The following is a 20,615-nucleotide window of genomic DNA, read 5'->3' on the forward strand; positions in this document are numbered from 1 at the left end:
TAAATGATAACCAGGTAGCAAATGTACTTAATAATCACTTCGTTAAACTAGCTCGGAAGATTTGCATGGGCAGTTCAAGGGATAAAGCAATACAAAATTTGCCTTATACATATAGGCAAATTACAATTACTCCAGAGTGGAATTAACTCCATCAAAACAAAAAACTCGAACAATGGAAAATCCAGGATGGAATGTAACAATACCAGAGAAGGAAAGTTGCTACTCACCATCAGCAGTACACACACACACACACACACACACACACACACGTCTGCAGTCTCAGAGAGCTGAAACTACACTGCGAGCAGCAGCACCAGTGCATGATGGGAGTGGCGACCGGGTGGGGGGTACGGAGGAGGCTGGGGCGGGGAGGGGGAGGGATTGTATGGTGGGAGTGGCGGACAGTGAAGTGTTGCACTTTTGACAGAGGGCAGGAGAGAAGGTGCGGAGGGGGGAATGGGTAAGTAGCAGAAAGGAGAGAAATAAAAAGAAATTAAAAGACTGGGTGTGGCGGTGAAATGACGGCTGTGTAGTGCTGGAATGGGAACAGGAAGGGGACTGTATGGGTGAGGACAGTGACTAATGAAGGTTGAGGCCAGGAAGATTACAGGAATGTAGGATTTATTGCAGGGAAACAGGAAAAAACAAAAAACTCGCATGACATGACAGAACTGCATCAGGCAACACAGGAAAAATTAAAACTAGCAGTGAATTGGTTTTTTTTCTTTCAATTAATATCTTGCGTAACATACTGAAATTCTGCTCTTCATATATGTGCAAAATTTTCTGTCACACATGCGGCACATCACTATCACTACTACCGGGAATATTTTGAGACAAACATGCAATTGTCATACCCCTTTACAAGAAGTGTAGTAAAACTAACTCACTGGTTACTATACTGAAGTAGTGGAGATGTCTTAACAAAATAGAAGTACCTGTTACTTAGAAAGTGGCATTTTCTGCAGGGTACTGATATGCAGATGCAAAAATATCACTGCTGTTGTTGCTGAAGATGTTAACCAGGCGTTAACTACAGTTCAAAGTAATGATCTAGTATCAGTTATACTTTGCGATCTCAGTGAAGCCATTGACTGTATACTGTTTAACACCCTACTTGCAAAACTGGGATTCTCAACTCATATTTAGCTGCAATCAAGTCATATTTAAGCAACAGGACACAGTGTGTATCAGTTAAAAGTAGATGCTCCTCATCTAAGGAAGTTTGGACTGTAGTGCCACAGGGCTCAATCCTAGGCCCCTTTTCTGTTCATCATTGCAATTAACCCTCTGCCTTGCATTGTAGGAGCACATTTAATAGTGTGTTATCCAGATACAAAGACACTTGTCAGTAGACACCATGACATGACAGAAGCGCATCAGGCAACACAGGAAAAATTAAAGCTAGCAGTGAACTGGTTTTTTTTTCTTTCAATGAGCTCCTATGTAATCCTGATAGAACACAGGAACTAATTCTGGGTTTAAATACAGCTGTGGAAATTACACCAGTGAAACTGTTAGGCTTTCATTTTGATTCCAAATTAAACTGGGTGGTACATATTAGCTGTGTCTGCAAGAGAATAGGAGTATGCTATCTCATGTATGAACTGACAGATGCAGTCACTGGTAAGTAACTGAACGTGGCACATTTTGTTCGATTTCAATCAAAGATCCTATGGCATACTACTTTGGGGACATTCCTGTCACGTCAGCGAAAGTCTTAAAATTAAAAATAAATAAACAACACCTTGTTGGTGATCAATTAGTCTCAGGTAGAGTAAATAGTAAATGAACTCCCATGTAACTTCTAAGGATGGTTGTATTGAACTATAAAGCCAACTTTGAGATTATCACTTTATCAGTACCTCTGGAATATCTTCCTACCCTGCTCAATTTCCAGTAGAGGTGCAAAACTCTCCATCAATTATCTACAAAATATCCTTTTTTAGGTGACAGCTGGGCGAACCCAAATCTGCTAAGAAAATTATGAAGCCACTTGCAGAATTGCAGACATAAGTCATTAATACTGTTTAATCTTACTACAGTGAAGCAACAATGTCTCATTAGCAACTGTTCCTATAAATCATCTGAGTATCTAGATTAAGGGACGTACATTTCTGTTAGCTACATGGCAAATAGCAGTCTATATCATAAAGCTGTATAACAACCAATAATGTACTACAAATAGGACTCCGTATTTATTGCTGTTTAAAAATATTTCCTTTGAAAAATGTAATGGTAACAAAGTAGATATTAAGTTACTGTGGTAATAGCAAATAAACGGTAGCTATGTAAAAAAACTAAAGGGATATCAGATTTTTTTCAAAGCAGCAGATTTCTTTATGGTTCACTCGGTTAATTCTAGACGGCATAAGCTTCAATTGCATTAAGCACATTATACACAATAGAGGTGAAGTCTCTATGATGTCTTTGTCTCACGTTAACGCATATCTTGACTCATCTTTGAGGGTTCTTCTCCTTGGTGGGAGCTAAGGAACATGACGAATGAACGATTGAATGAATGAATTTGAATGTAGGCAAATTGTTGGTGCTCGTATGGTGGGTGCTTCCATAATCAAGGTAGCTGAAATGTTTGGCGTTCAAAGAGGCACCATATCAAAGATTTAGACCTTATACAGAGGAAGCAGAAAAACACAATCTGCTAAGTCACAACATAAAAGAAATTGTGTGGTGTTTGACCGTGGCAGAAAGTCACTGAAGAGGCTTATGATGAAAAATAAGAATACAGCTGCAAAAGTCACTACAGAGCTGAATGTTGCACTTGCACTTACCAAATACTGGTAGCAAAACTTTCAACCACCACCAGTATCCAAACCAGCTTACCTCCAAGACAAGTGTCATCACCTCTGGAGTTGGGGCCACACTAAGGCCCTGCATCTCCAACTCCGGCCAATGCAGTGTTATTGGAGTAAACCTACGCACAACCTTTAGCTAAATGAGAATGTTTTAGTACAACAGCCTGCTTTCCAGTATAAACCGTGCTTGTTATCTGCCAAATCACCTTGTCTGCACAGCATCGCAGATTATGTAAGCTGTGCAACGAAAGCAGCTATCTCAAGTGTTACTGAGGCTGCACTTGCGAGCACACACTGAGAGCTGAGTGTGCCGCCCTCGCACTCACCTACGGCTGCTAAGGTGATGACGTTTGGATTGTATAACGGGCGTTCAAAAAGAAACGATCCAGAGTCTGGAATGTGCAAACCGGTGACAGGAGGGTATTATTGTGGCACGTGTAACAAGGTGTGGTTCCGACCAGAGTGTGGATGTTCACAGCTCTTCGCTAGAGGGCATGAATGCACGTCACATGACTATACAGAGCTAGCAGCAGCATGCATCAGTCATTCAACACTGCCAGTCGCATTGCAAACAGTGACATTCTTCTATGACCAAGATGGTTTCCTTCTGATTCACTTCCTGCAGCACGGGACAACAGTGAATGCCCAGCGTTACTCGTAAACCTTGACCACCCTTTACCAAGTGATCAAATCAAAACGACCAGACAATCTCACCCGTGAGGTCATTCTGCTACACGACAATGCAAAGCCTCATACAGTTAACATAGTCGCGGCACTCCTGCAGAAATTCAAATGGGAGGTTCTTGGCCTCCCTCTGTACAGTCCCGACCTCTCTCCCTGTGATTACGCCATTTTTGGTCCCCTTAAAAAGGCTCTGAGGGGCGAACGATTCACCTTGGACGAAGATGTCCAGCTGTACCTGCGGAACTGGTTAATATTGCAGCCCCAGGAATTTTACGAGACAGCCATTCACCTTCTTGTGTCACAGTGGGACAGGTGTCTCAACAACCAGTGTCAATACTTCTAAGCTACAGGTACTGATTTCTGTAATTATGCCTCTGGCTCATTTCTTTTTGAACGCCCCTTATAATACTCAATGCCAATAGATCAATGTCTTGCTAATGCTCTTCCATTAGCGCACACAGCACCGTCTGGTCCTCACCACATACTGCTCAGTCATACAAACTGTTAACAGTAAGGGTCTCAACCACAGGCCCTGGAATACTGTGAACTGCAGGATAAAATCTCTTGAGAAGTTACAGGAAGATACCAGTTCACAATACTTTATTAAAATTTTGAATAACTGGATTTGTGAACTGGAAACCAGAATGCTCTATGCAGAGCCTTCCGAAATTCAAACTGAGCCTAAGTGTCTTTTTTTGAAAAGGGCATTTCTGGTTCTTGCATACACAGTTTTATCTAGTACCTTTGAAGGTAGGAAGGAAAACTGGGTTTAACATCCCGCTAACATTGAGGTCTTTAGAAATTGAGCACATGCTTGGATGGTGTCAACAATGGGGAAGGAAATTGGCCATCTCATTTCAAAGGGGTCATCCTGGTATTTGACTGGAGTGATTTAGGAAAATCAAGGAAAACCTAAGACTGGATGGCCGGATGTGAGTTTGAACCATTGTCCTCCAGAATGAGAGTAAAATGTGCTAACCACTGCACTTCCTCAATTGGTTAAGTACCTTTGAGAAATGAGACTGTTTTACTACAATCTTGTAAAGGGGTCTGATAATTGCATATTTCAGTCTGTCTCGAAATGTCCCCCACAGTAGTGATCGTGATGTGTTGCATGACTGAAAATGTTGCACATACATGAAGAGCAGGATTGTAGTACTTTACTCAAGATACTAATTCCAACTTGGAATTGAGATGTGTCACATTATACAAATTCTTCAAATCAGTTTTCTGTAGGGGTATACTGATAATCCTGTTGCTTCTACATTTATTATTGTGTTTTCCATGTTATCACTTAATTGTTCTCTGATAAGTTGTTTACTATAAATAGTTGTGCATAATGGTTAGAGGGGCCATTCACTACTGGATTAAATGTATGTTACCAATTAAGTGTTTACCTACAATAATGTTCTATACTAGTGTACTGCTTTCCTGTGTAATTCTGATGGGGAAAGTAACTAACAAAACTCATGTTTCAAGTGTTAAACAACATTTCAAAACTGTTCCTTTTACCTGGATCTTTTAGAAAATTAATATCAGTATGGTGTGCAAGAAGAAAGATTTTTTTTTTACACCTGTGTATGAGACTGTAGTTAGTGGGGCACTCAACTGTGTAGTCATCAGCACCCGTTGTGAAGTACTGAATTATCAGTGTGTGGTCAATGTTCTTATGTCGTAAAACTTTACATCTTCATCAGAGTAGGTACAGAAGTGACATTGTGACTTAGCAGTGCAGCTACACAAGAATAGTTCCATCACCCACTTGACCATCAATAATTGCAAGGAAGTAATCAGCTGAAAGCTCACTTAGTCTGAACAGCCCGGGGTGATAGGATGCTTCAGAGGATTATATTTCTGACTTAACAAAGTACTTCATTATATTACATAGTTTGACCCAAGGTCACACATGGTCACAAACTATGAAAACTAAAGCAGCAGTTACAGCCTGATAACACATAATAAGAGAAAAAACATTAAATGCATTTATTATACCAAAGTCTCAATTGGAGTTTACTTTCTTGTTGTTGCCTCAAACTCAGTGGGAGTGAAGTGATACACTTGTCTTACAGAAATTACTGCACTATCCTAATTATTGTGTCCCTTCATGATATCAGATACATATCCAAATTCGTACCATGTATTACAGCTGTGGATTGCCCAAAAGTGTGAAAGGTATGTTACAAAATAATGGAATGTTAAAAGGAATACTAAGGTTATCAAAGAGCTATTATCCTTTTCCACTGAATCTCATGCAGGAAAAGTAAAGAGAAAAACCTGTTCAAGCAAGGGAGAACAAAGAGGATGGAACAAGGAATACTTCTGATATATAATCTTATATTATTTTCCCCTGTTCTATCTGTTCTGTATTTAAATGAAGGACAGATGATTAAAAATAAAGAAGACAGACACAATGTAATTTCCACAAATAAATTTTTTAACTACTAGAGTTAACTACAAAACAATGTAAATAATAGTTAATGAAAAACAGCATACGCAAATAAACTATTTTTTTAAAAATCAGAACCATTATGGCTGACATACAGGTACAGTGCGCCAGAATTTGGTAATCAAGAAAAGTAAAGACCTTCAGCATAATTATTGTATGCTATTTCTCAAGACAAAATTTATTATTAAATTTTAAACAAATAACAAAAACAACTACAAACATTTTTATCTACAGCATCCTTCACGCTATCATGATTTAACAGCTGCCTGGATCTCTGGTCTTTTGTGAGTTCCATCACAGAAAGGTCTCTTTGATGTCTGCTTGCAATTACACAACCAGTATTCTTTATCCTCTGTTACTTGGAATTTAACTGGTCGTAGCTTAGTATTCAGGTATGCACTTTTATGAGTCCCATCACATAGAGGCTGCAAAGAAATGTTCAAGATATGACTAACTCTGCTTTCTTATACTGAAATGGAAGTCATCTCCACATACAAAATGTACACAAAAGTAACTAGAGCTAGTGAACTGTTATTTGTTTACTGCTACAAAAATAATTAATAGAGGCATCGAAAAAGACATCAAAGATGTTATTTACAGCATTCATCCTGCTTCTGGAGTTTTGCAAGTTGTTACACCTCAAACTGCACACGCTAACTACATAGATATCAAAATACACCATAGAAATAATTCTATTTTTCCTTCCAGCACCAATAACTCCCAAAAGCTGTAAGTTTTCCCAGTATTTACAACATCCTTGAACAAAATATGATTGGTATTTTTGTTCATGTAAAATTTGAGTAAAACATATAACTTTTGACAACTACCAGCATACTCAAGTGAAGCTGAATACCAATTATTGGAAGAAGGATATGACAAAAACAGTGCTGGCAGTCGTCTAAAATATTACCAACGGTGCTAGCAAGCTTGTTGCTTTGTCAGAAAATCTTCATAAAGAGTGACATCTATTCTCCTTTCATGAAACATTATGGCCAGTTTTGGAATTTAACCCACGACACTGGCGAGCAGTCTGAAAAACTGTACATTACTAACTATTCTCCTTTTGGTAGCCAAGATGCAAATTTTTCCTCTACCTCATTCAACCAACTAAATCCAGGATGAATGCACTTTAAAGTAACGTGGCTGGGTGGACTCCAAACTGTGAAAAAAGTTGCTTTCATATACAGAAAACTGTGTGAGTTAGGACAGAAATACAGTCTTGCACAAACAAAGCTGAATACCATAGCAACTGATCTATCAATCAGTAAAACACTGACCTCTACACAGTAGGTGGGGAATATCTATGTGCAGTATGCTAACAAAATTACAACAGAACGAACTACATACTTTGCATAACCTGACTTCTGAGTGAACCAGTGGTGAGTACTACCAAACAATGTACTTAATATATTCTATAGCCCAGACTTTTAAATGCTTCCCAAGACCTTGGGGGGTACATTTTATATTGACACACAGTGTAGCTAATGGGTCTGAGTAAAAATTAAATTTAATTCTTGTACTCCATACAATACCCAGTTATACAATTACTGACAGTCTGAATACCGAAGATGCAGAATAATATTGTCCACCTCAAATGAACCAACTGCTATGACTAAGGCAGCTGTGTATGTTTAAGTCAAACATTGGAATTTAACTGTAGCGGTGTTAACAAAAATATGCCTTACCCCATGATCAAACTACAAGTATGTAGCCCATGACTGTACCATATTGAACAGCATGTTTAGCTTTAGGGGATGTCCATTAATTACATGAGCTCAAAATGAAGGTGGGCGGGGGAGAGTCCATCAAAACCTCATTTAAAAGGATGGGAGACAACGAAAATCTCATGTTATTTTATAAATTCAGAGATTATATATTTATATATAAAAATTAATCTCAAGCATAGTCAATATTAAAATGCCCACCAGCCTTTATTGCCTCTCTGAACTGAACTCTTTACATGTGTGTATGCCTGAGATTCCCCAGTATAAAAGAAGTGTAGCACAAGTGTAAGATTTGATTCAGGGAGTTCTCTGCTGTGCCAGTCGACATCTCTGCAAGTCAGTTGGTGAGTCAATCGTGATATTCTGCAATGTATATAAAGCCGATGTTACTGTGTTCAATGTGAATTTGTACCAAAACTTTTACAATGCATATGTTAAGCAGCATGCCGACAAGTCTAAAAATGTGTGTTAGCACAAGGTTAATCGTTTATGAAAGTGAGCTAAGCTGAAGTTCACTAACAAGAATACTCTTAGTGATCACATAAATAAAGAGACTGAAAAGCTACATAATCATATCATTCAAAGGAAGGTACAAACAATGTTGCCTTTCAACAGCAAAGTAAGTAAAGGTTCAGTGACATTTAATGTATATACCAATAAAAGGTCAGTACTGCTTTCGTGAAGCCTTTTTGTCCCTCTGTCTACTACAATACTAGTCAGGGTTGCTTGTTTAAAATAAATCGTTTATAATTATGTTAAATAAATAAACAAGGTTTTATTAAAGTATTACAGTGTTTTAATCACCGTCTAAAACAAAAAAATCATTTTTACATATTTTTATCCAACTATACGGTAAATCGCACATAACCGGGAGGGGGGCAAATCGTTAAGAAATTCCTTCACATAAATAATGGACATCCACTTAACATAACACAGAAATTGGCATATTTGGTGCTGGTGCACTATCTCAGTTGAAGAAGATGAATGGTAAAATAGCCAGCCATCCTTTGACTTGTGTGAAGTAAAAATAATTAATAATAAAATAATAATAATAAAATGAGGATGGTGAGTAACGAGTTGAACTACTCTCCTCCCATATAAAAACTTTTTCAGTAATTTTTAGGCAGTGGATAACATCATTACTATGAGTATAGGACTGCTATATAAACTTTTATTCATGTCAACACATTAACTGCATGAAGTGCATGCATATTATTGCAAACACACCTGACTTTTACTCCTCCCACACAGACACCACATGTAGGTTTTTCCTTTTTCACATTTCATTTTGAATGGTTTCTTGTCATATATCTCACCATTCTGTTTTTGCAATGAGGCACCGTGTATTTCAGCTAGTGGGTTTTGTGGAACTACTGAGGGTTTGTCTGGACCACTTGAATAAAATTTTGATGTGTTCTGAAAAATCAAGAAAAAAAATAAATTGATTCAGATTAAATGTCAGAAATAATAAATTCTAGTAACAGAATACTTCCTAACAACTAAAAATATATCATTGGCTTAGTATGAAAACTATGTATACAAAAAATAAAACCTTAATATTTATATAGCTTTATTAGCTAGAAAACATAATATCTCAATTATTTGTAAACCAATGAGAGGTAATGAGCTACTTGAATAAAATTTTGATGTGTTCTGAAAAATCAAGAAAAAAAATAAATTGATTCAGATTAAATGTCAGAAATAATAAATTCTAGTAACAGAATACTTCCTAACAACTAAAAATATATCATTGGCTTAGTATGAAAACTATGTATACAAAAAATAAAACCTTAATATTTATATAGCTTTATTAGCTAGAAAACATAATATCTCAATTATTTGTAAACCAATGAGAGGTAATGAGCTAGTGAGGAAATAAAAGAAATCCTGTATACTAATATAATAGAGGGGAACATTAACATATATACATCCTGTATACTGATAGACGACCATATTAAGGCAGAAAAACGCGCATAACTTTTCTGACACACGAAGTTTCATTTTAAGCCGGTGATATACCAAATGTAAAAAGAGGATGAATACCTACAAAGCCTAAAACAAAAATACAATCATGGTGATAATTTGTAAAAACACACACACAGCCAGACAGAGAGAGAGAGAGAGAGAGAGAGAGAGAGAGAGAGAGAGAGAGAGAGAGAGAGAGAGAGCAGCAGTTTTTTTCCCCAGAAGACTAACAGTGATACTCCTCATGTTTAGTGGCTTAATACAGAGTGAGTCAGATGGTTAGGTGATGTTCTCATGGTGATATTGTCCAGAGCCTTTCCATGGTTGTTACCAGAGTGCCTTCCTACTTGCTACCTATGTGCTGCTTTCTCTGTAGAACAGGATCCCAACATCAACTTAGCCTTAGGGTTTCCTCTTTATTGTTGTAGTGGTTGTTATTCTTATACATCTTGATGCCTTCTCAGAACAAATGACATGATAACAGCTTGAAAAGTTCAGATTTTGCACTGGAAGCTGTTGTGGAACCTGTACAATATTTTAAGGGGCAGTTGCTTGTCACTTCAGGTATGACCTTGATAGGCTGTAGTGGGCTCACCAATTTATATGTTGGTTTGCTAGAAAACTGCAGATGCCAGGAGGATGGCAAGGTTTATAATGCAATTGTAGGACACATCAACTGCCACAGCCTGCCGCCGCCCCCCCCCCCCCCCCTCCCTTCTTCCTGAGAAACAAGCTGTGAATCCTTTGGATATGTGGGTGGGTAAGGTGTTGGTGTCTGGCCTAGATGTCCTGGTTTTCAGCACACTTTGGTGTGACCTTGCTGAATTTGTTTCTCTGTGACTGACATCTTGCTAATGAAAACTGAAATTATGGCTTTCTGTTAATTAAATCATTTACTATACGTATTTTTTCCACTTCTTTCATGGCAGAATCCCTGTAGGTGGATGTAGATAAAAGAATCTTTGTCTCTATACAGTTCATGCTTTATACCACATCTACACAATGATCAGCGAAAGCATATTTTTATGACTGACCTAGTCTAGTCCAGTGTGATTTCTGTGTTCAATGCATGTCTTTAATAGAGCTAGAAGTCTGGGCACTGTACAGTTTCCAACATCGATACAGGATCTTATATATTCCTAGTCTCCTCAGACCAAGGCTGTCTTTTATGAAACATGTCATCAATTGCATTCATACTGGAAGTTTAGGGACATTGTTTATACGGTGTTTCATGAAGAGTCTTCTATTCTTGAATGACACTACCAACATAGGGCAGAAAAACCAACTGAGAAAAGTTTCCCAAAGATTCTAGTTGCTCATTATGTTTCATGCTTGCTGGTAGAAATGAGTGGTGTATCTGCTTCTCGGAGTACCAATTCTAGACAAATACGGAGCGGAGATGGCTAAGCTCTGCTGTCGAGTTCTAAGATGTGATGATGATTGATTGTAATATATCACTGCGTTGGGATGATACACATAAACCAAGGTCAGTGTTTGTTGGTTTCTGATGCATATTGTGACCCATGACATCCAGGAAAGGGACATCAAAAATTTTTTCCATTCCCGAAGTGAAAATTGGAGGAAGTTGTCATGTACATACCTCCAAAAAAGTTGGTTTTAGAAGTGCTGAGTGCTTCATCCTTGAAGTCTTCTACAAAAATGTTAGGTACTCTGGGGGACAGAGGGCTATCCACAGCAACACTATCAGTGTTTTTCAAAATGTTGGTTGTTGAATAAAAAACAGATCAAGGTGAGCACATGTTTGAAGACCTGTATGATATCCTCTCCTAGAGTTACAATGAACACAACAAAAAATAGTTGTGTAAACAGAATGTCTATACTGAAACTTACTAAAAAAGAGAAGTCGGAGTTTGTAGCACTGGGGGAGAGAGGAAGGTGGGAGTGGGCTGCCGGGGGAGAGAGGGAGGTGGGAGTGGGCTGCCGGGGGAGAGAGGGAGGTGGGAGGGGGCTGCCGGGGGAGAGAGGGAGGTGGGAGGGGGCTGCCGGGGGAGAGAGGGAGGTGGGAGGGGGCTGCCGGGGGAGAGAGGGAGGTGGGAGGGGGCTGCCGGGGGAGAGAGGGAGGTGGGAGGGGGCTGCCGGGGGAGAGAGGGAGGTGGGAGGGGGCTGCCGGGGGAGAGAGGGAGGTGGGAGGGGGCTGCCGGGGGAGAGAGGGAGGTGGGAGGGGGCTGCCGGGGGAGAGAGGGAGGTGGGAGGGGGCTGCCGGGGGAGAGAGGGAGGTGGGAGGGGGCTGCCGGGGGAGAGAGGGAGGTGGGAGGGGGCTGCCGGGGGAGAGAGGGAGGTGGGAGGGGGCTGCCGGGGGAGAGAGGGAGGTGGGGGGGGGCTGCCGGGGGAGAGAGGGAGGTGGGGGGGGGGCTGCCGGGGGAGAGAGGGAGGTGGGGGGGGGGGTGCCAGGAGAGGGGGAGGTGGTGGGAGGTGCCAGGAGAGGGGGAGGTGGTGGGAGGTGCCAGGAGAGGGGGAGGTGGTGGGAGGTGCCAGGAGAGGGGGAGGTGGTGGGAGGTGCCAGGAGAGGGGGAGGTGGTGGGAGGTGCCAGGAGAGGGGGAGGTGCCAGCAGAGGGGGAGGTGGTGGGAGGTGCCAGCAGAGGGGGAGGTGGTGGGAGGTGCCAGCAGAGGGGGAGGTGGTGGGAGGTGCCAGCAGAGGGGGAGGTGGTGGGGGGTGCCAGGAGAGAGGGAGGTGATGGGGGGTGCCAGGAGAGAGGGAGGTGGTGGGGGGTGCCAGGAGAGAGGGAGGTGGTGGGGGGTGCCAGGAGAGAGGGAGATGGTGGGGGGTGCCAGGAGAGAGGGAGGTGGTGGGGGGTGCCAGGAGAGAGGGAGGTGGTGGAGGGTGCCAGGAGAGAGGGAGGTGGGGGGGGGCACCGGGGGAGAGGGAGGTGGGGGGGGGGGCACCGGGGGAGAGGGAGGTGGGGGGGGCGCCGGGGAGAGGGAGGTGGGGGGGGGGGCGCCGGGGAGAGGGGTGGGGGGGGGCGCCGGGGAGAGGGAGGTGGGGGGGGGGCGCCGGGGAGAGGGGTGGGGGGGGCGCCGGGGAGAGGGAGGTGGGGGGGGGGGCGCCGGGGAGAGGGGTGGGGGGGGCGCCGGGGAGAGGGGTGGGGGGGGGCGCCGGGGAGAGGGAGGTGGGGGGGGCGCCGGGGAGAGGGAGGTGGGGGGGGCGCCGGGGAGAGGGAGGTGGGGGGGGCGCCGGGGAGAGGGAGGTGGGGGGGGGGGGGCGCCGGGGAGAGGAAGGTGGGGGGGGGGCGCCGGGGTAGAGGGAGGTGGGGGGGGGGCGCTGGGGTAGAGGGAGGTGGGGGGGGCGCTGGGGTAGAGGGAGGTGGGGGGGGGGGGCGCTGGGGTAGAGGGAGGTGGGGGGGGGGCGCCAGGGGAGAGGGAGGTCAGGGTGAGCATTGGGGGAGAGGGAGGTGGGTTGTGGTGGTGGTGTGATCTGACCCATCTTATCAGATTCTATGGCCTTCCATGAAGCATTCTGCACTGCTGAAGCATTTTGTCTCACACTAGCAGTAATTTCCTGGATGGATGCATTACATTCCCTCATGCCAATAATATGCCCTCTTTCAAACTCACTGATTTGACGGTACGGTTCAGGCGTATGTCTCAGAGGGATCCAGCACATCTGCTTAGGTCACACTGATCATTTACATTTGGTTTCCAATAAGAGCTGCAGGTACATTTTACCGGTATGTGGTGTTGTGCTGCAATATCGATGTTTATTTTGAACCCACAGGCTGACATGTTTCAATTGCTAATCATTTCTGCAGAACATACTAATCTACATATCCTGTGAATACGAATGTACTATCTCAAGTCATTCAGGGTGTTCTATTTTCTTCTGAACATGAGTGTATTATACCCAAAGAAGCGGGCGAATTAGCAGCAGCCGACATTCTGGCTACTCCCAACAACCAGAGGAGACTTTAAATGTGTTTTAGTCATAATGGTGTTTTTTTTTTTCAAAATTCCTTATTAAGGAAATGTACTGGAAGGGCAGTAGCCAGTACGCTGAGAAAAGAGTATGTATACATGGCAGGTAAGCCTAAAAAAGTCCTCAGTGATGATGGTACTCAGTTCATGTACAAGCTTTGTAAGGACAGACTACAGGTTAGGTGTATAGGGGACTTAATACAAAAGATTTTGAGGAAATTATGAACTACCATACTCAACAAAAGTATCACCATATGAAGTGCTTACAGGTAAAAAATCAAACTGATTGAGCACTCACTAAAATCCCCAAAGAGAAGGGATTCAAGTTTGGAAGAGAAACAGAAATTAGCCTTAGAAAAGTTGGTAGAAAAAGGACAATCTTGAACAGCAAAGTATGATAAGAAAATCATTCCAAAAGATTATGTGGTAGGAAATACTGGGCTGATCTACATCCATACTCCGCAAGCCACCTGACGGTGTGTGGCAGAGGGTACCCTGAGTACCTCTATCAGTTCTCCCTTCTATTCCAGTCTCGTATTGTTCGTGGAAAGAAGGATTGTCGGTATGCTTCTGTGTTGGCTCTAATCTCTCTGATTTTATCCTCATGGTCTCTTCGCGAGATATACGTAGGAGGGAACAATATACTGCTGGACTCTTCGGTGAAGGTATGTTCTCGAAACTTTAACAAAAGCCCGTACCGAGCTACTGAGCGTCTCTCCTGTAGAGTCTTCCACTGGAGTTTATCAATCATCTCCGTAACGCTTTCGCAATTACTAAATGATCCTGTAACGAAGCGCGCTGCTCTCCGTTGGATATTCTCTATCTCTTCTATCAACCCTAATCTGGTACGGATCCCACACCGCTGAGCAGCATTCAAGCAGTGGGCGAACGAGTGTACTGTAACCTACTTCCTTTGTTTTCGGATTGCATTTCCTTAGGATTCTTCCAATGAATCTCAGTCTGGCATTTGCTTTACCGACGATCAACTTTATATCGTCATTCCATTTTAAATCACTCCTAATGCCTACTCCCAGATAATTTATGGAATTAACTGCTTCCAGTTGCTGACCTGCTATTTTGTAGCTAAATGATAAGGGATCTATCTTTCTATGTATTCGCAGCACATTACACTTGTCTACATTGAGATTCAATTGCCATTCCCTGCACCACGCGTCAATTTGCTGCAGATCCTCCTGCATTTCAGTACAATTTTCCATTGTTACAACCTCTCAATACACCACAGCATCATCTGCAAAAAGCCTCAGTGAACTTCCGATGTCATCCACCAGGTCATTTATGTATATTGTGAACAGCAACGGTCCCATGACACTCCCCTGTGGCACACCTGAAATCACTCTTACTTCAGAAGACTTCTCTCCATTGGGAATGACATGCTGCGTTCTGTTATCTAGGAACTCCTCAATCCAATCACACAATTGGTCTGATAGTCCGTATGCTCTTACTTTGTTCATTAAGCGACTGTGGAGAACTGTATCAAACGCCTTGCGGAAGTCAAGAAACACGGCATCTACCTGGGAACCCGTGCCTATGGCCCTCTAAGTCTTGTGGACGAATAGCGTGAGCTGGGTTTCACACGACCGTCTTTCTCGAAACCCATGCTGATTCCTACAGAGTAGATTTCTAGTCTCCAGAAAAGTCATTATACTCGAACATAATACGTGTTCCAAAATCCTACAACTGATAGACGTTAGAGATATAGGTCTATAGTTCTGCACATCTGTTCGACGCCCCTTCTTGAAAACGGGGATGACCTGTGCCATTTTCCAGTGCTTTGGAACGCTACGCTCTTCTAGAGACCTACGGTACACCGCTGCAAGAAGGGGGGCAAGTTCCTTCGCGTACTCTGTGTAAAATCGAACTGGTATCCCATCAGGTCCAGCGGCCTTCCCTCTTTTGAGCGATTGTAATTGTTTCTCTATGCCTCTGTTGTCTATTTCGATATCTACCATTTTGTCATCTGTGCGACAATCTAGAGAAGGAACTACAGTGCAGTCTTCCTCTGTGAAACAGCTTTGGAAAAAGACATTTAGTATTTCGGCCTTTAGTCTGTCATCCTCTGTTTCTGTACCATTTTGGTCACAGAGTGTCTGGACATTTTGTTTTGATCCACCTACGGCTTTGACATAAGACCAGAATTTCTTAGGATTTTCTGCCAAGTCAGTACATAGAACATTACTTTCGAATTCATTGAACGCCTCTCGCATAGCCCTCCTCACATTACATTATGCTTCGCGTAATTTTTGTTTGTCTGCAAGGCTTTGGCTATGTTTGTGTTTGCTGTGAAGTTCCCTTTGCTTCCGCAGCAGTTTTCTAACTCGGTTGTTGTACCACGGTGGCTCTTTTCCATCTCTTACGATCTTGCTTGGCACATACTCATCTAACGCATATTGTACGATGGTTTTGAACTTTGTCCACTGATCCTCAACACTATCTGTACCTGAGACAAAACTTTTGTGTTGAGCCCTCAGGTACTCTGTAATCTGCTTTTTGTCACTTTTGCTAAACAGAAAAATCTTCCTACCTTTTTTAATATTTCTATTTACGGCTGAAATCATCGATGCCGTAACCACTTTATGATCACAGAAAATCATCTCAAATTAACACTGAGGTAAAGAAATTTTAAGAAATTTTTAAGGGCCCACAGGTGGTGAGTAAAGTGTCCCATCGAAAAGAGGTCAAGTGTCATGTCCTGCAATCCAATCAGTGAAAGGTGTGTATAATATAGTAGGTGCAACAAAGTACGATGGTAACCTTTGGTTATGACAAGTATGAATGCCAGACACTGGAGAAAGTGCCTCTTTTGCGAAAAATTAATGAATTACTGAAACGACAGGATATTTATAGAATTATATGCACATAGTAGAGTAATGAGATGTGATTAGCAGGAGACAAATAATGTTTACATATATGATGCAGCACAAGTTGCATAAGCTCGTTGTGGATGATGAGTCAGGAGGAATGCGAAGTCAGCAAGGCATTTAAAGAGCCAAAGACATGTGCAGTTCAGTGTTAATGACCTTCCAGGTGCTGCCAGCCAGCTGTTAAGACCAATATACAAAGGAATGTTATAGCGATGTATATACATGAGGTGTTTTGCAAACATAACTTATCACTAATAATGTTGTCACGGGATGGACTGTTGTTATTATTATGCAACTGATTAACTAATGAAAATTGTTTTGTATCTAAAGAAGTAAGCTTCTTAACTGATTATTTGGGAATTTGAAAAACACCTGTGTCCCACTTGGGCAATAAAGCCAATAAAGGAAGATGACATGGCCATATGAATACTTGTCAGCAGCACATTGCTCACACAGAAATTTTAGTCTCCTGCCACTGGGTATGCAAGTGCACTGATGCGGAAAGTTCTTAAGCCAACATACATAGCAAGTAAGGACTACGAAGATAAGATATAAGAAATTATGGCCCATATGGACACACAGACAGTTGTTTTTCCCTCACTCTATTTGTGAGTGGAACAGGAAAGGAAATGACCAGTAGTGGTACAGGGTACCCTCTGCCATGTGCCATACATTGGCACAGTGGCTTGCAGAGTATCTACATAGGTGTAGATGTACGCATTTGCAGATTGAGCAAGCAAAGTCGGTCACAGCATAAATGGAGTGTTGATACTAAGCTCTGCAGCAAGCATTTTGGTGTCACTGAGGTTGCGTGGTGGATTGCTGGGCTCGTGTTGTCAAGTAGGCAGCAGTTCTGGAATGGGCTGACAGTGTGCCGAATTGTTTGGGAGTGAAGTGACAAGCTGCATCTGTGGACTTGTGCACTGCAAATCTTTCTGATTTCAGTGAGCCTATTTGTTCAATGTGTCTGCTGAGGCTCTTTGGGTTACTGACAGTTGGGCTACACCTACATTGATACTTTGTAAATTACACTTAAGTGCCCATCAGAAACTTCATCAAACCACAATAATTCTCTGTTTTTCCACTCTGAACAGCACAGAGCTCTGATCTCACTTATTTTATGATGATGATCATTTATCCTGATGTAGGTTGGCACTGGCAAAATATTTTTGCATTTGGAGGAGGAACTTGGTGATTTAAATTTCATCAGAAGATCCCACCACCAACGATAAATGCCTTTGTTTTAATGATGTCCATCCCAAGTTCTGTATCGATGATACACTCACCCCTATTTCTTCATAATACAAAACATGCTGCCTTTCTTTGAACTTTCTCGATGTACTCTGTTAATCCTATCTGGTAAGGATCCCATACCGCACTGCCTAGTGTAGGCAGTCTCTCTACTAAATCTGTTACATTTTCCACGTGTTCTCCTGCTAAAGCACAGTCTTTGGAATGCCTTTCTCATTACATTTTCTATGCGTTCTTTCCAATTTAAGTTGTTCATAATTGTAATGCCTAGGTATTTAGTTGAATTTACGGCCAGTAGATTTGACTGATTTATCGTGCAAATGAAATTTAATGGATTCCTTTTAGCACACTCATGCATGATCTTACACTTTTCCTTATTTTGGGTCAACTGCCAATTTACGCACAATGCAGATATGTCTAAATCTTTTTGCGATTTGTTTTGATCTTCTGATGGCTTTACTAGATGATAAAAGACAGCATCATCTGCAAACAACCTAAGATGGCTGCTCAGATTGTCTCCTAAATTGTTTATATAAATAAGAAACAGCAGAGGGCCTTTAACACTACCTTGGGGAATGCCATAAATTACTTCTGTTTTACTCATTGACTTTCCATCAATTACTATGAACTGTGACTGCTCTGACAGGAAGTCAAGAATCCAGTCGCATAACTGAGACGGTATTCCTTAAGCACACAATTTTGATTACATGCTGCTTGTGAGATATGGTGTCAAAAGCATTCTTGAAATCTACAAATACAGAATCAATATGGAATCCTTTGTCCATATCACTCAACACTTTGTGTGTGTAAAGAGGTAGTTGTGTTTCACAAGAACAATGGTTTCTAAATTGTGGTGACTGTGTGTCAATAGACCATTCTCTTCGAGGTAATTCATTGTCTTTGAACATAATATAGGCTCCAAAATCCTGCTGCATATCAATGTTAATGATATGGGGCTGTAATTTTGTGGATTACTCCTAACCTTTCTTGAATATTGGTGTGACCGGTGCAACTTTCCAGTCTTTGGGTACGGATCTTTCATTGAATGAGTGGTTGGATATGATTGTTAAGTACGGCGCTATTGCTTCAGCATACTCTAAAAGGAACCTAACTGGTGTACATTCTGGACTGTAAGACTTGCTGCTATTAAGAGATTCAAGTTTCTTCACTACTTTGAGGATATCTACTTCCAAGTTACTCTTGTTGATAGATGTTCTTGATTTGTATTCTGGAATATTTATTTCATCTTCTTTGGTGCAGGAATTTTGGAATGCTTCTTTGTGTGTTCCCAGAGACCCTCTAACCTAAAAAAACCACCCAGTCCACGCGACACAGCCCCTTCTACCTGTGTACCGCCTTCCTGCATGTAATGGACTCCTGACCTATCTAACAGAAACCGAAACCCCACCACCTTATGGCGCAAGTCGACGAATCTGCAGCCTACACAGTCACAGAACCATCTGAGCCTCTGATTCAGACCCTCCACTCAGTTTTGTACCAGAGTTCCCAGTCAGTTCTGTGTACTATGCTGCAAATGGTGAGCTCTGCTTTCATCTCGTAAGCGAGACTGGCAGCCTTTACGACTTCTGATAGCAGCTCGAAACCAGAGAGGACTACTACTGATCCAAACCGACACACATCATTGGTACTGACGTGAGCCACCACCTGCAGTTGGCTCCACCCTGTACTCTTCATGGCATCTGGAATGATTCCACAAGGTATGAACACTGAGTGCACACTGGCTTTCTTCCCCTTCTTGGCAGCCATGCCCCTAAGGGACCCCGTAATCCGGCACACTGCACTGGGAAGTCTTTTGCAGGCAAACTACCACTTGACCATAGGTGAGCAGTGACTGGGCTGGTCACTGGTACGGACCAATTGGCAGACTCCTGGGTCATGCTGGATGCCCGTTGGATCCCCTCAGCCAGCACACAACAGTGACACCCATCCACTGCAGCATCAGTCTGTATAACCAAAGCCAACACAGCCTGGAGCTGAGCATGAAGTATTGGAAACTCTGTTCGCATCTGCACCCAATGGTCACAGTTCCTATCCATATTAAAGACTGTGGTAAAGTAGACTACACAGACAAACAAAGGACTACTGACACTCACTAAGGAACTCTACTGCAGACACTGCCGAAAACACAAGAAGTGCGTCTAAATAATTCGCTTCCGATTAGGCACTTGTAATATGTCGGAAAATCGGTTTACTTTCTGACACAAATGAAAACGCGACAACTGTGTCTATTAGATATTAAATTAACACACAGAAATTCCAAAACTGAACTACCAAAGCACACAGATGACACTGTATAATTTGCTCCTGGTTAGGACCTCTTAAAATGTCACAAAAGCACTTACTTCCTTGTTGCTGCTCTGTCTTTGCCGGTGGCTGCTGCCCAACTGTATTTACGTGGAGGTTCCTTGTGATTCTCCAAGACTGCATGCACTCAAGTGTGTGGTTTTTAAAAGGGACACGAGTGCCATGAATGCATGATGGAACTATTAGTGGCAATTATTTGAGGCAGCTGTCTTGAGGTGCACTCAGAGAATAATAAGATTGCATGATCTTTCAATCTGTCTTTCATGTTGTAGAATACTGTGCAAATTTAGTTTGTGTGAGAGAACAAGCATGGTTTAAGTCCTGCGGGCTTACATAGCGGTGAGGTCCTTGTAGTCTGTTGGTGCTACAGAAATTTACCTTCGGGATGCTTCAAGTCCTTGCCCAGCTCCAAGACAGCTATCAATGTATGTATGTACTCAGTGATGGGTTGGTAAAGACCATTCTGTACCATGTTTTGATTCCCTCCAGTTGCCAACCATTGTGCTTAATCCACCGTTTGTTAAATCTGTTTGGAAGCTGGCAAGTTCCCACTAGGTGACACTCATTAAAATTCATTACTTGTTTAACCTA

At 42.3% G+C, this 20,615-nt stretch overlaps 1 protein-coding gene across 1 annotated transcript in view; it reads right to left on the bottom strand.

Annotated features, from left to right (window-relative positions):
- Nucleotides 1-5,913: 5,913 nt before the first annotated feature.
- The window catches only part of LOC126471549 (CDGSH iron-sulfur domain-containing protein 3, mitochondrial), a 33,120-nt gene continuing 18,418 nt past the window's right edge, over nt 5,914-20,615 (bottom strand). Inside the window, exons 2-3 of the mRNA XM_050099776.1 lie at nt 8,898-9,086; nt 5,914-6,371 (exon numbers count right to left, since the gene is read on the bottom strand). Of these exons, the coding sequence (XP_049955733.1) occupies nt 6,195-6,371; nt 8,898-9,086 (366 nt within the window). The 3' untranslated portion in view covers nt 5,914-6,194. The remainder of the gene's footprint in view (nt 6,372-8,897; nt 9,087-20,615) is intronic.

This window comes from Schistocerca serialis, chromosome 3 (genome assembly GCF_023864345.2).
Source record: "Schistocerca serialis cubense isolate TAMUIC-IGC-003099 chromosome 3, iqSchSeri2.2, whole genome shotgun sequence".
Classification (NCBI taxonomy): Eukaryota; Metazoa; Arthropoda; class Insecta; order Orthoptera; family Acrididae; genus Schistocerca; species Schistocerca serialis.